The 14,601-nt window shown below is 41.6% G+C and overlaps 1 protein-coding gene across 5 annotated transcripts in view; it reads right to left on the reverse strand.

Annotated features, from left to right (window-relative positions):
* Positions 1–318: 318 nt before the first annotated feature.
* LOC143286140 (dynein axonemal heavy chain 5-like) overlaps positions 319–14,601 on the reverse strand; it is a 118,939-nt gene continuing 104,656 nt past the window's right edge. For all 5 annotated transcript variants that reach the window (XM_076593740.1, XM_076593739.1, XM_076593741.1 and 2 more), the window contains 11 exons: positions 14,333–14,437; positions 13,463–13,716; positions 12,624–12,814; positions 11,640–11,761; positions 10,349–10,670; positions 8,385–8,611; positions 6,681–6,953; positions 5,468–5,730; positions 4,221–4,590; positions 2,527–2,679; positions 319–2,109 (listed from right to left, as the gene is read on the reverse strand). In XM_076593740.1, coding sequence (XP_076449855.1) covers positions 1,726–2,109; positions 2,527–2,679; positions 4,221–4,590; positions 5,468–5,730; positions 6,681–6,953; positions 8,385–8,611; positions 10,349–10,670; positions 11,640–11,761; positions 12,624–12,814; positions 13,463–13,716; positions 14,333–14,437 — 2,664 coding nt within the window. In that variant the 3' untranslated portion in view covers positions 319–1,725. The remainder of the gene's footprint in view (positions 2,110–2,526; positions 2,680–4,220; positions 4,591–5,467; positions 5,731–6,680; positions 6,954–8,384; positions 8,612–10,348; positions 10,671–11,639; positions 11,762–12,623; positions 12,815–13,462; positions 13,717–14,332; positions 14,438–14,601) is intronic.

Genomic DNA, 14,601 nt, shown 5'->3' on the forward strand with positions numbered 1-14,601 from the left:
CAGAAACCACAGCTTGGAATCTTAATTTCTGACTTTGGTTTAAATACATAGAGTAGAAAAATTATACCTTACCTGTAAAGTTAATCATGATTTTATGTGCAACACAAAACCTCATACAGGTAAATAGACCAGGTATCGATCTCTCACACATGGAATGGATAAACACGATGATTTGAGATCAGCAGTTTGTGGCCAGCTGCATCCAATAATTCATAATCGCCTTCATAATAATCATGCTGGTACCCTTCTGTAGTTGATGAAGAAACTAAAAAGTCACAAGAATAACACAACTATGTTTAACACACACAAAAAGGAATAGAATGTCATATTGTTTTCACTTTATTAAAAATAACAGGTAATTTAGTTAACATGCGTATTCCGTATACATAAAGACATGACAAAACCCTTTAAAATTTTCTACAAAAGAAACAACTATACCCAAGAAGAGAATTTGATGGATCCAGCAAATTTGTGTTTGAATTATGAATAATAAAATATGCCAAGGATCAGTGGTGCAAATAAAGCTGGGCCAGAAGCAGCCAGGGTTTTCAGAGCTGGTGAAAAAAACAACAGAAAAAAACAAAAACGAAGGGAGGAGTTGTGGTGGGGGAGTGGAGAGGTGTGGGACCAGCAGTTGACAAGAAAACAGTGTTCTGAATTCAAATCAGTTATTTTCATTGGATGAAATACAGACCCCAAATAACGTGGATATTTATTTTTAAGATATAAAAAAAGGAGTTACTCACCAATATAAACAAGTATCACAGAGCAGCAAGGACGGATGAATGGACTGTGAAATGTATATTTTTTTGAACAGCAAGGTTGGAATCAATGTATCTCATTATCACAGGACAGGACACACATTTCTCATGGATAAGCTGCAGTGACATGGCTGACAACATTCCAATAACACAGACAGATAAGACAACAGAATGCTCACAGATTTTTTCCCTTCAGAAGACAAAGCTATTTAAGTGATTTGCATGAAATGAAGATGTGTATGTATGATTATTTACAATCATGTAGTGAAGTGCACTATACTATACTGCATTATATAAGTCAGCTTTGAATGTTTTTGTTAAATACATCACCATGCAAAGCAACAAATCAAATGACCAAATAGCAAACATGTTGGTACACTTGTGGAACCACTGGAGTCACAATGTGCAGAAAGTTTGGTAAATTAAAACATGAACAAAAATGTGATGCAACTACCATCACAGAAACCACTATGAGAAAGTTTTGAAAAATATTTTTTTTAAAAAGCCCAAACAAATATCACAGACTTCTGTCTTTCTCATTATAACATATATAAACATTACCGAATATGTTAATATTATGATGTCATTTTTGTCAACTTTGTCAATGCTTTTTAACATACTAGGAAAAAGGTTGGGAAGCCAATACACAGACAATACAAAGAAAAGTACCAAAGGAGAGGAAAAGTACAAAATGGAAAAAAAAAGAAAAACTAAGATGCATAATGAAAGTTTGCATAATGTACTTCTCATCAATCAGTCTCTTTGTGAAACATGTTTATATTTTGCTGCACAAAAACACAGCACAGGCTGAACTGCTTAATTCAAAATACATAGTTTAAGTATTTCTATTCTAAAAAAAAAAATGTATATCTCAAGTAATGAATATCTCGAGAAGAGAGGGCAAAAAAGAAGTGTTAAAGCGTATGTGTGTGAGCAGTGCAGCAGTGAGGTAATGGCAGAGAGATTATTTGATGTCACACAACAAGGCCACACCACGCAGGATCCAGTGGTCGGGGGACTGCGTTGTTCGCAGATTCACATCCGCAATGTAGGTCAGGTCTGTACGCCGTGGCTTCTTGTAGATGGGGCACACATACATCTTGCTGTCCGGAGCTGCAACGTCCTTGGCGTATATGTGAATGACGGGCATGTTCTCAAAGAGAACTTTGTTCTTGGACTCAATCAGTTTGCTGCCCCTGCGGTCCCAGCCTGCCCCTTCCAGGTACAACCCATAGACATAGACGCCTTCTGCGGGAGGCTGGCTGATGTCGTCTTTCATGTACTTGGTCACGTCGTTCTGCAGGATCACGTTGTCCAGGGCCCAGCCCTTGTGGGCGCGGGTCACCTCCTGCACAGCCGCACATCCACGGTGAACCACACCTCAGCATCAACTCAACAACTTCTTCAGTTTTTATTCTTTTTTTACTATCTTGTCATACCATCTTACTCATTGATGTCATCAAATTTTACACACTTTACTAAAACTATTTTGCCATACCATCTTACTCATTGATGTCATCAAATTTTACACACTTTACTAAAACTATTTTGCCATTACTAACCATACCATCTTTAAATTTCTATCAGAAAAGCCCATAAAATTCATCAAAAAAATATAAATGAAAAGGATATTTTTCTGCTTGAATGGCAATCAGTATGAATACTCGGACTGCTAAACATGTGTGCAAATTCACACCAACTACACTGACCGGTACTCAGACAGCTGAAGATTTACCACACAGGTTACCACCCATTCCGCTCCTACCTGTCGCATGGCAGTCAGGAAGCCCTGAGCGTTGAAGAATCCAGTCATCCAGAAGGTGACGGGTCGGCCTTCAAAGCACCAGGCGTTGAACTGGGTGTTGCGATCGATCAGTTCCGTGAACCAGAAACCCAGAGTGCTGGAGTCCCAAGAGATCTGCACACAATGCACACACCAGTTTCAGTTTCAGTTTCTCAAGGAGGCGTCACTGCATTCGATAAATCCATATACATTACACCACATCCGTTTGGCAGATGCCTAACCAGCAGCAAAACGCAACATGTTAGTCAGGCTTTATCAGGTAGGTAGGCCTAATTGCGAACGATCCAGTCCAAGCAACCAGCCCAATGTATGTATTGTATAGATAACAGGTCATAAAATCCTCAAATATAGCTCTTCTGTTTTTGAAGGCTTTCTGTGATTTGTTCCACCAGGAAAAGTTTGTCTACTACTCCTTTTCAACATTGTTTTTAAAAAGTTGAAATAGCAACTATGGGTACTTTTTCAGTGTGCCAAGTGTGTGCTGCTTATGCAACCCCAGGCTTATCATGTCATCTGAATGACTAGACACTCAATTTGAAGTCAAACGCAGGAGAAAGGGTGAGACCAGGATTTGAACCCACTCACAGACATTTTGTATTGGCAGATAAGTGTCTTAACCATTCTGAAACCTTCCTCTCTTAGCACACACCAAATACTACAAAGGGGTCCCAGGAGATCTTCACACAATGCATACACCAACACAGTACAACAAAGGGATCCCTAGAGACCAACACACATCAACACAGTACAACAAAGGGATCCCTAGAGACCTACACACAATGCACACACCAACACAGTACAACAAAGGGATCCCTAGAGACCAACACACAATGCACACACCAACACAGTACAACAAAGGGATCCCTAGAGACCTACACACAATGCACACATCAACACAGTACAACAAAGGGATCCCAGAGACCAACACACAATGCACACACCAACACAGTACAACAAAGGGATCACAGGAGACCAACACACAATGCACACACCAACACAGTACAACAAAGGGATCCCTAGAGACCAACACACAATGCACACACCAACACAGTACAACAAAGGGATCCCAGGAGACCAACACACAATGCACACACCAAAACAGTACAACAAAGGGGTCCCAGGAGATCTTCACACAATGCATACACCAACACAGTACAACAAAGGGATCCCAGGAGACCAACACACAATGCACACACCAACACAGTACAACAAAGGGATCCCTAGAGACCAACACACAATGCACACACCAACACAGTACAACAAAGGGATCCCAGGAGACAAACACACAATGCACACACCAACACAGTACAACAAAGGGATCCCAGGAGACTAACCAGTAAACAGTGGCAGTTACCACAGTTCTTCTGGTACCCAAAGTGCTCACGTTTCATTGGACATTGTGGATAGAGCGGGTGTAGACTGATCACCCTTCAATTTTTGTCCACCTTCATTGCTCACACTTGAATGTTTGCATAAGTTGGTGAAGACAGATTAAGGGAACAACATAGGATGGATAAAGATTTTTAAAAAAAAGAGTGAGAAAAGAAAAACAAACAGAAAGAGAGGGAGAAAAGACAATGATTAAAGAAAAGGCACAAACACCGAGACTGACACAATCCCAACACGAACAGATGAAGAGTACAATAAGCCGGTACCTTTCTCCAGAAGTTGGGCACACGGGCATCATACATGCAATCCAGGGCGTCCCTCAGGTTCTCACTCATGATGATGGTGCCGTCAATAGCCAGCTTCAGGTCAACCAGCGTTGAACGCACTGCCGCAATCACTTTCTGCATGCGGTCAATCTCCTGACGCAGGAAGATGTTCATAGGCTGCAGAGCCCCCATCTTCTGCAGACGCTCAGCCACCTCGAAGGGCACATAGTCTGGTGGCAGCTTTTCCAGCATGTCGTCAGCCAGCCTGTAGACCACCGCTTCACGCGTCTCCCCACCTCCACTGCCTGCATCCTTCGGCTGGATGCTGAGGATGGTGTCCAGAATTCCCTTGGCAGTCTTGCTCTGGTAACTGACAACACAGCACACACATTGTGGTAACTGATAGCACAGCATACACATTGTGGTAAATGACAGCACAGCACACACATTGTGGTAACTGACAACACAGCATACACATTGTGGTAACTGACAACACAGCACACACATTGTGGTAAGTGATAGCACAGCATACACATTGTGGTAACTGACAACACAGCATACACATTGTGGTAACTGATAGCACAGCACACACATTGTGGTAACTGACAACACAGCACACACATTGTGGTAACTGACAACACAGCACACACATTGTGGTAACTGATAGCACAGCATACACATTGTGGTAAATGACAGCACAGCACACACATTGTGGTAACTGACAACACAGCATACATATTGTGGTAACTGACAGCACAGCATACACACTGTGGTAACTGACAACACAGCATACATATTGTGGTAACTGACAGCACAGCACACACATTGTGGTAACTGATAGCACAGCACACACATTGTGGTAACTGATAGCACAGCACACACATTGTGGTAACTGACAGCACAGACACAGCATACATATTGTGGTAACTGACAGCACAGCATACACACTGTGGTAACTGACAACACAGCATACATATTGTGGTAACTGACAGCACAGCATACACACTGTGGTAACTGACAACACAGCATACATATTGTGGTAACTGACAGCACAGCATACACACTGTGGTAACTGACAGCACAGACATACCACACACATTGTGGTAACTGACAACACAGCACACGCACACTGTGTCAACTGACAATGAAGATCATCTATAATTTATCTGAAAAAAACAAACAAACACCAACACAGCTCAGAAAGAAAGAAGAAGAGAAGAAAGTGAAGGACAGCAAAGTCTACTCACGTGATGTCAGCATTGCCGTGGAGTCCAAATACCTCTGGCGTGTCCGATGACGGCAGGCTGTTGATGTATTCATGGTACTCAGAGATCTTGGAGTACCTGGGCATCACATAGCCCTTGTAGAAGTTGAAGTTGGGAGAGAACATGTTCTCCCCAAACCAGACACGACAGAAGGTGTTGAGGAGACGTTTGTCAAAGTCATCGGTAACACGGCCACCGTACTGGATCTCCCCAAACATGTAGCGCACACAGATCCAGTTCACTCCCTGCACACAGTACACACTCACATATATCTCCATGTTGCATTCCTTCAATCAACGCTCTCACAAACACCAGGCTTTATATAACGCAAGGTGCACGCACACACACACATCATACACACACATGAAAAGCCTTAATGGAAAAATTTATAACAGATATTAAAAAACTGAATGACACAGGAAATATTCCCAGTCAGTTGATCCTAACAGAAGATGTACATACACAAACAAGTACAGGAAATATTGTTTATAAATGCTGTTCCAATCTATGACATTAATAATAATACATATACTAATTATCATTATCATATATCTATGACATTAATAATAATACATATACTAATTATCATTATCATATATTTATCTACTTGTGTACTTGTGTCCTATAAACCTAAAGGTTTCATGACATCAAAATTTATTCAGTTCTATTCTAATGAACATAACATACTTGTTCCATAAATTGGTTTCATGACATCAAAATTTATTCAGTTCTATTCTAATGAACATAACATACTTGTTCCATGAATTTGTTCACAACACACATAGACACAAAGAAAAGATGGAGGCAGAGTATGAGGCAGAGAGAGAGAGAAAATGAAGTCAAAGTGTACATACCCATTTCAATCACTCTCACACATCCAAACATAATCATTCAGAAGTCAAAGTGTACATACCCATTTCACTCACTCTCACACATCCAAACATAATTATTCACCACCATCCCACCCCCAGCAAAATCAAGGGAGTGAATTCTTCTTGCCTTCCAGAAAAGTTTTCTTCAATCTTGAGCGAAACACAAAGAGTGCAGTGTTCAAACATAAAGTTTGGGTCAATGCAACATAGCACCCACATGTTCTATGATGTATGCTGTATGTAAACAGTGCAGTCAAGGGTTAACTATGACATTTTTAGAAATGTGTCAAACAAAAAATCCTACACACACACAGAGGACCCACCTTTTTGATGTCCATGTCGTCCAGGTGATTCTGCACAAACTGGACACTGGCATTGTAGTCGGAAGTGTTGAACTCGTAAGGGATGTTCCAACCCAGAGGGCCAAACTTACGTCGCTCCTGGACAATGGTGTGCAGGAAGCCCACGCCATACAGCATGGGTTTCCACTGGGGCATGTTGGAGATGTCCAGGTAGTCCTGGGTGATGCCTGCATAGGTCCTCTTCAGGCCTGCCTTGATGCCCTCTGGGGGTTCGTTGGTGAACTTGATGGCGATCTGTAAAACGGGGGCACAATAAATCATGTATCTTCTTCAGTTATACAGCCAACATCATTCTACTGATGATTCTGTCAAGCCTTGAACTTCTGTGAAGAAGATGTCAAAGTACGTATTAGTTCCTGTAATATCATCATCATCTCAAAAACACTAAAAGCAGACTGAAAGTTCAACAAAATGTGAAGAAGCTCACAAATGAGAGCATTATGAGATTTATTGCTGCACATGTCAGAATTTTCAAGACAATTTCTCAATTTACTAATGTAAATATTATGACCTGTATATTTCTGGACAGGAAAAAGGTATCACTTTAATTGAAGTGAACTGTTGCTGGCAAGCAGTAAGTTCAACCTTTATCCTTTACTGACAAACTTTCAGTTCAGAAGTACTAACATAAAATTCATATTCACAGACATAAAAAAAAAGTTAATAATGTCCATAGGTTTCAGAAATGTGATCTACTCAAATAAGATGCTTCAAAGAAAACACTTTAACAATGGTGTATGCATGTGAGTACAATATCTAGAAACTCAGATGTCTAATTCATGTATACCTATCTGTTTCAAAACAAAACAATAAAAGGAAGAAAACAACATAAAGTCGATATCAAGGTCTGGTACATGTCCTTCCAAAAAACAAAAAAAAAAAAACCCCATATTTGACTTTGATTCTGACAAACAGCAATCAGCAGTTAACAGCTGTCACGCCAGTTCATACATTGCACAACCCTACCACTGATAACCACAGATATACAGACCAGAAGCATTCACTGTGAGAATGACAAAAGATGCAGTGACCACAACACAACAGCATTCATCAAATAGCAACTGAAGCTGCAGTGACCACCAAACAGAAGCATACAGAGATGAATGAATGAATGAATGATATCGATATTTATATAACGCCTATCCTCGGTCAGAGACCAAACTCTAAGTGCTTTACAAACACAGGGTCATTTGCAGAACAGGCTGCCTTCCTGGGTACAGCCGACTGACAGCTGCCATTGGGCGCTCACAATTTGTTTCCTGTGTCATTCAATCAGATTTCAGACACGCACACATACACACTCAAACAGACATGTAACATTTTACATGTACGACCGTTTTGTTTATTTACCCTGCCATGTAGGCAGCCATACTCTGTTTTTAGGGATGTGCATGCTGGGTATGTTCTTGTTTCCATAACCCACTCAATGCTGATATGGATTACAGGATCTTTAACGTGTGTATTTGATCTTCTACATGTGTTTACACACAAAGGGGGTTCAGGCATAAGCAGGTCTGCACATATGCTGACCTGGAAGATCGGAAAAATCTCCACCCTTTACCCACCAGGCGCCATCACCAAGATTTAAACCCGTGACTCTCAGATTGAAAGTCCAACACTTTAACCACTCAGCTGTTGAGGCCCATCAGGTAATGTGGAGAGTACCTGCAGAAAGCTGATGGGGAACTTTTTGTGTGGCTCAGTGGTGACCCAGAGCCTGAAGGTGTCATCGATGGTCTCTGCCTCAATGATGTTGTCCATGACCTCCTGCACGTAGTCCAGGGACAGGTGGCAGTTCTGCAGCAGCAGCCAGCCGCCCTGAGTCATCCCCTGCTGCAGCATGCGCCGCGCATGCACTTCCTGGCCCTGACCCATCGAGATCGCTCGGCACTCTGTGGGCACGGCAACCAACACGTCACATTATTTGTCTTGTTCTCACTTGTGCATTACTTGGCTTATCCTCTCTTGTGCATTACTTGGCTTATCCTCTCTTGTGCATTACTTGGCTTATCCTCACTTGTGCATTACTTGGCTTATCCTCTCTTGTGCATTACTTGGCTTATCCTCACTTGGATTGACACTGACACTTACAACCAACACAACACACTAAGTCAATGCTTTATCCTCACTTTGATTGATACTTACCAACCAACACACTAAGTCAATGCTTTATCCTTACTTTGATTGATACTTACCAACCAACACACCAAGTCAATGCTTTATCCTACTTTGGCTTATCCTCATTTGGATTGACACAACCAACACAATACTAAGTCAATACTTTATCCTCACCTGGATTGATGCTTACAAACCAACACATTCAGTCAATGTTTTATCCTTACTCAGATTGAAATTTAAAAAAACACATACCAGGCACAAGGCTTATCCTTATCTGTCATAAACCAACTCAACATCAAAACATCCTCACTTGGTTTATCATTATTTGGATCAATAGAAATGAAAAAATGTACATGGCTTATCCTCACTTGGATCATACCTTTTCAGAATGCATAATTATACAAGGCTTGTTCTCACTTGGATTAATATTTAAAACACAAATCACATGCGTGGCTTATCTTCACTTGGATCAATACTTAAAAAAAAAAAAGCACAAAGCATGCCCGAACTGGATAACCAAAAATATATATATAATCAGCTTTATTGTTTTGTGTTCTTTTTCGTAACTAATTTCTCCTGGGCCTGTCCTTCACATATTATTGACATGGTGTCATCCAAACTCATGTTCCGTGGTTTACAATTGCTGTACAAAGTAATTAGCAAATTCAACAAACACGTATTAAACCTTTCACCAGGTCACTGACAGTCATGGTTTATCAGTCAGCACACAAACAAATTAACTCTTTCTTTGCAATGGACCCCATATCCATTCCTAACTTTGGCAACGCTTGTTTACTATGGACCACATATGCAGTTTGTGATTTTGAAATTTTTCTACTGGTAATGGAACCACTTGTACAAAACTGTTTCAGGCGGCTCATGCATTCTACTGCAGGTTACACTTAATCTGGGTTGGTAAGTCATTAGCTAGAAAGCGGATGGCTTGCTTCACATCAACCTGCCAGCTCTGTTTATCACACATGTAGGAATTTGGCATCACCTGGTACTTTGTCAGGCACCCATGGAGAAAGAAATCACCACTAATGTAAAATGACTGCTATTTTCACATCTGTAATATAATTCTGATATGTGGAGATGACTTCAGTGCTACCAAGTAACTTGGTGTGAAACTTTTGTTCATAGGGTTTTACTTCGTTTACTTTCACATGACTCAGAATATAGATTGTTTTTCCCCTATATACTGTACCAAGAAATATTCAGGTAAAATTATCTGTTTTACTGAATTTGATTAAACATAATTAGAAAATATCAGAAGACTGTCTCTTCATTCTTTTTTAATGATGACTTTTTCAAGAATTTTAAAACTACACAATTGGCCAGTTTTGGGGGAAAGTAAGGGAAGTAATCTGCCAGTGAAGAGGGAGTTAACACCCACATCATCCTGTTTCTTATGACTACACACACACACACACACACACACAAAAACAAACAAAAAAAACACACACGCACACACACAAAAAGAGACAGTGACAAGCGACGGTGGCACTGACCCAGCCGGAGTTTCTTGGCCAGAGCCTCGATGTTGTTGGTGGGGTCAGAACCCATGGACAGCAGACAGACCATGGGGGTGCGGGGCTCACTCTCCTCCCACATCTTCTCCATGTCCAGGATGACGCCCTCGGCAAACTTCTCACCCAGGGAGTCGCCGATGAACTTCTTGGCCTGGGGCAGGGTGCGGTCGGGGCACCAGGAGCGCACCAGGAGCAGGCGCCGGAAGACATCCAGGTTGGTGTTGTAGCCATCCGGGATCACCTCCTCCTCAGGGGCGTCCTTGTCGAACCACTGCTTCCACTGTTTCTCGTTACGCGTCACCTGTGAGGGGAGAAGGAAAAAGGGGGAGTGTTGTGTTGTATTACTTTTTTTTGTCGGAACAGGCTTCGCTGTGTGTGTAATTCAGGCTGCTCCTCTCCCTGGTGGAGAGCACGTTGCCATAGTGGTGCATCGCCACCTGTTTTTTCTGTAATATTGCACGGTATGTACTGTTGTAGGTTTTTGTTGGAACAATTTTTCCGTGTGAATTTTTTTCCCCAAACATTTTCAATTCAACATTATGGTAGGACCACGGTTTATCATCTTAAGAGAATGACTAGCATTCAGACCACCACTCAAGGTCTAACACAGGGGGAGAAAATACTGGCCAGTGTGGGATTCGACCCTGTACGCTCAGATTCTCTCACTTCTTAGGAGGATGTTTTACCGCTAGGTCACCACTCCACTCCAGACTGGGGGTAAAGCAAGGGATGGAGGTGTTGTGTCCATCACTTAACGACAGAAATGAAAGTGAAAATGAGCCCACAATTCACAATCCCTTTCGCAGTAGGCTTTGTGTCTCGAACACTAACATGCGCACCATTAGCATACATTAACAACTCCTGAGTTGCCACTGCTTTATCCAATCTAACTATTATACATTTTTCAACACGTGCTGTGTTTTCTTGTTATTGTTACACATAGTCTGGATGAATTTTTTAATCTTTTTGAGTACAATTATAACACAAACGAACTGGAGACAGAATATGTTGTGCTGATCCTTATTTTACAGGGTTTTTTTGTTGTTGTTGTTTTCTTACTGCTAGAACACTAATGCAAAGCCTTCTTACAAGATTTAATACAACAGTTCTCATAACGAAAGAAGCAATTGTAAAGTACTTCCCCTGTTCTTCTGACTGAACATGCAGTTTCCATTTACCTCAAATACTTCAATGTTTGATGGGAGCCTCAGTGACAGACAGACAGGTAAAGGAGAGGTAAGTGTGGGGGAGTTGTGGGGAGGGTGCCGACCTGGTCCAGAATGGCAGAGAACTGATGCAGGTTGCTGAGCTCCACCAGGTTGAGCCAGGTCAGGTCCACAATCCACTTGTGAGGCTTGGGCTGCACCACGTTCATGTCCAGGGAGGCACCGCCTGCAGTCAGTCACCCACATACACTGTGCCTGCCTCAATGCTTGGCTTGTACAAGATATTGACAAAAGCTTACAGCTGGGCCAACAGCAAAGTGAGAACTGTATTTCTCCAATGCAATGGGAATTCATCTACAGCTTAGTCTTTTGCAAAGGACTATGACTCTCAAACTAAAAGGCAAGACTGCACTGGCTCTTAGTGTTGCAGCCTTGGGGGTTAGCTGACCTTTGGGGAACATCCCAACACCTACTGTCCTAAGGCCCTCTTGGCCGATAGAGTGGGGATGTAATTTTGTCAAGACACACTCCACTGTAATCAAATTCTAAGGACAGCAGTTGCATCCTCTGCTGCTCTGATGGCCATAGACATAACAGACTATTAAACATGCTGAACATATAAACCGCATATCTTTTTTTTTTTTTAAACTATGAAGTTACATGACTTAAGTACTCTCACGGCAAGAACTGAACATCTCTCTCTCATACTCCTGCTTTCAGTGTCCCCCATACAACAGAAAAAAGCACTGTCTTCTTTATTTAAACACACACACACACACACACAAAGAAAACAATCATCCACATAATGAAAAAGAATAAACAATAATGCCAAATCACTGCATGCACCATCCGGAGATCAAATTTGTTATCTCCTCTTACGTAGGTGGAGCTGGCCTCCAGAACATCAATATTATCAATGACACTTTAAAAATAGCTTGTGTATACGCAATCTCTAGATGACTATCAATGGCACGGAATAGCTTAACTGTATGCACATGTCTCTATACTACATCAATGGCACAAAGTAACTTATGCACACACAAGATGACTATCAATGACACAAAACAGATAAATCATATATATCCTACCTTTGATGAGGGTCATGAACTCATCATGCTTGATCTTGTTGCTCTGAAGGTCAATCTTCAAGGCCAACAGCAAGGTGAAGGTCAGTTTGTCAATCTCGTACAAGCCTCGCACAGCATAACGGAACACCTCAAATGTCATGTACTCAATGATGTTTTGGATTCTCTTCTGGGTGATAGGAGACTTTTGGGATCTGTGAACACACACACACACACACGAAACAGTTCATTTAAACTTGATGTTTACAAGAATATTGTCGTAAAATTAATAAACAAAAAGTTACAAACTCTCACAAAGGCAAAATCAAAAATGAAAGTCTGCTAGGAATGAAGACAGAGAGACGGGGCAGATGGAATAAAAGAGATGAGCTTTTTAAAAAAAACTAAAGAAAGGGTTTTGGGCAAATTTGGACTTGCTCACCGAGTCATGGACGTATCAAACATTGTAGAGATTTGAACCATTCAGAGATCAGTACCACTCAACTGACCTTGGATGTGAAATACAATGAACAGATGTTCACCAAAATATTGGCAGTGTGTGTACACACACACACACACACACAGTGAACATGTGTGAAGCAATCCCTTGGCTATGGACTGTCAATGGACACACATGGCCCACTCACTTGGCCATGGATCTATCAAACAGTGAACCTATATAAGCAAACCAATTCACTGATAAGTGTTTGAAGTAATCCTTTGGTACGCACAGTGTGAATAGAGACCTATGACCAACTCACTTGGCCATATATCCATCAAGCAGGGAACCTGTTCAAACAAACAACTTCCTTTATGATGTTTATAGATGTGTCAGTAGACACTGACATCCACGATCCACTCACTTGGCCATGGATCTGTCGAAGAGTTGCAAGAACTGCCTGAGGGATGTCTGATACATGACGTTCACCAGACTCATTTCCACGATCAGGAAGTACAGGATGCTGCCCCTGGTGGCCACAGGACGGAACTCCTCACGGGCTGTGTTGATCTTGATCTCCGTCTCAGCAGCAATCTGCAGTTTCTGGCTGACGTCCTGGGCGGTGACCTTGGTGATGTTGAGCACGTTGATGAGGTCCTCATCGTCCACCAGTGACCCCTGGAACAGTGTCACCAGCCCTCTGACCAACTCACTTAACGAAACATGCACCTCATCCTGTGGATACATCTGAATATATCACTGAAAGAAGAAACAAAAAGAGACAAAGATCATCCTCGGAAAAATAAAAAAGGATTATGTTCCCTGACTCTACAAAACAAGAGACAATGAAGAGTCTGTAGTCTGTCCTGGTCATTTCTCATCACCCATCAGTTCCAACTCGTCTTTTTACCAGTCTCTAACCAAGGTTTGGTAATAGAAAGGAACCATGAAAAGAAATGGTTTGATGTGGAAGAAAATTGATGTCCAGTGAGGACTTCAAGCAGACAAACAAGTCAGAAAGTAGGAATGTAACAAACATATTTTGATCTGATAAGAAATTCAGGTATGTTGTGCTGAAGAAAATGTCATAGGTCTCTTCACAAAGCAGAAAAAAGAAATACAGACAGCGGTGTGCTATATTTCTGTTTCTTTTTGTCTTTTTAAAAATTTATTTGTTAAGTGTATGTGTGTGCGAGTGTGTGTGAGCATATGTGTGTGTGTGTGTGTGTGTGTGTGCATGTGTGTATGTGTGTGTGTGTGCATGTGTGCGTGTGTGTGTGTGGTGTATCCAGACCTGTGTGGAGGTCAGTCTATAGAGCAGGTTGTCCTCCAGTTCCTTCATCTTCTTCTTGTTGGCCGTCACCTCCTCCATCAACTTCACTCGTTCCGCTTCCAGTTCCTGAAACACAGCACAACATGACGCTCACACTCTCTACACCTGTCTTTGTGTATCATCATTTTACAGACTATAAAGCCAAACTATTCCCATCAAATTCAACCCATTCACTATATAACATGGCACACCAAATGCATGGTTTAAATCTGTCAAAGTGCTGTCCTGAG

The sequence above is a fragment of the Babylonia areolata genome, chromosome 9, assembly GCF_041734735.1.
Source record: "Babylonia areolata isolate BAREFJ2019XMU chromosome 9, ASM4173473v1, whole genome shotgun sequence".
Taxonomy (NCBI): domain Eukaryota; kingdom Metazoa; phylum Mollusca; class Gastropoda; order Neogastropoda; family Buccinidae; genus Babylonia; species Babylonia areolata.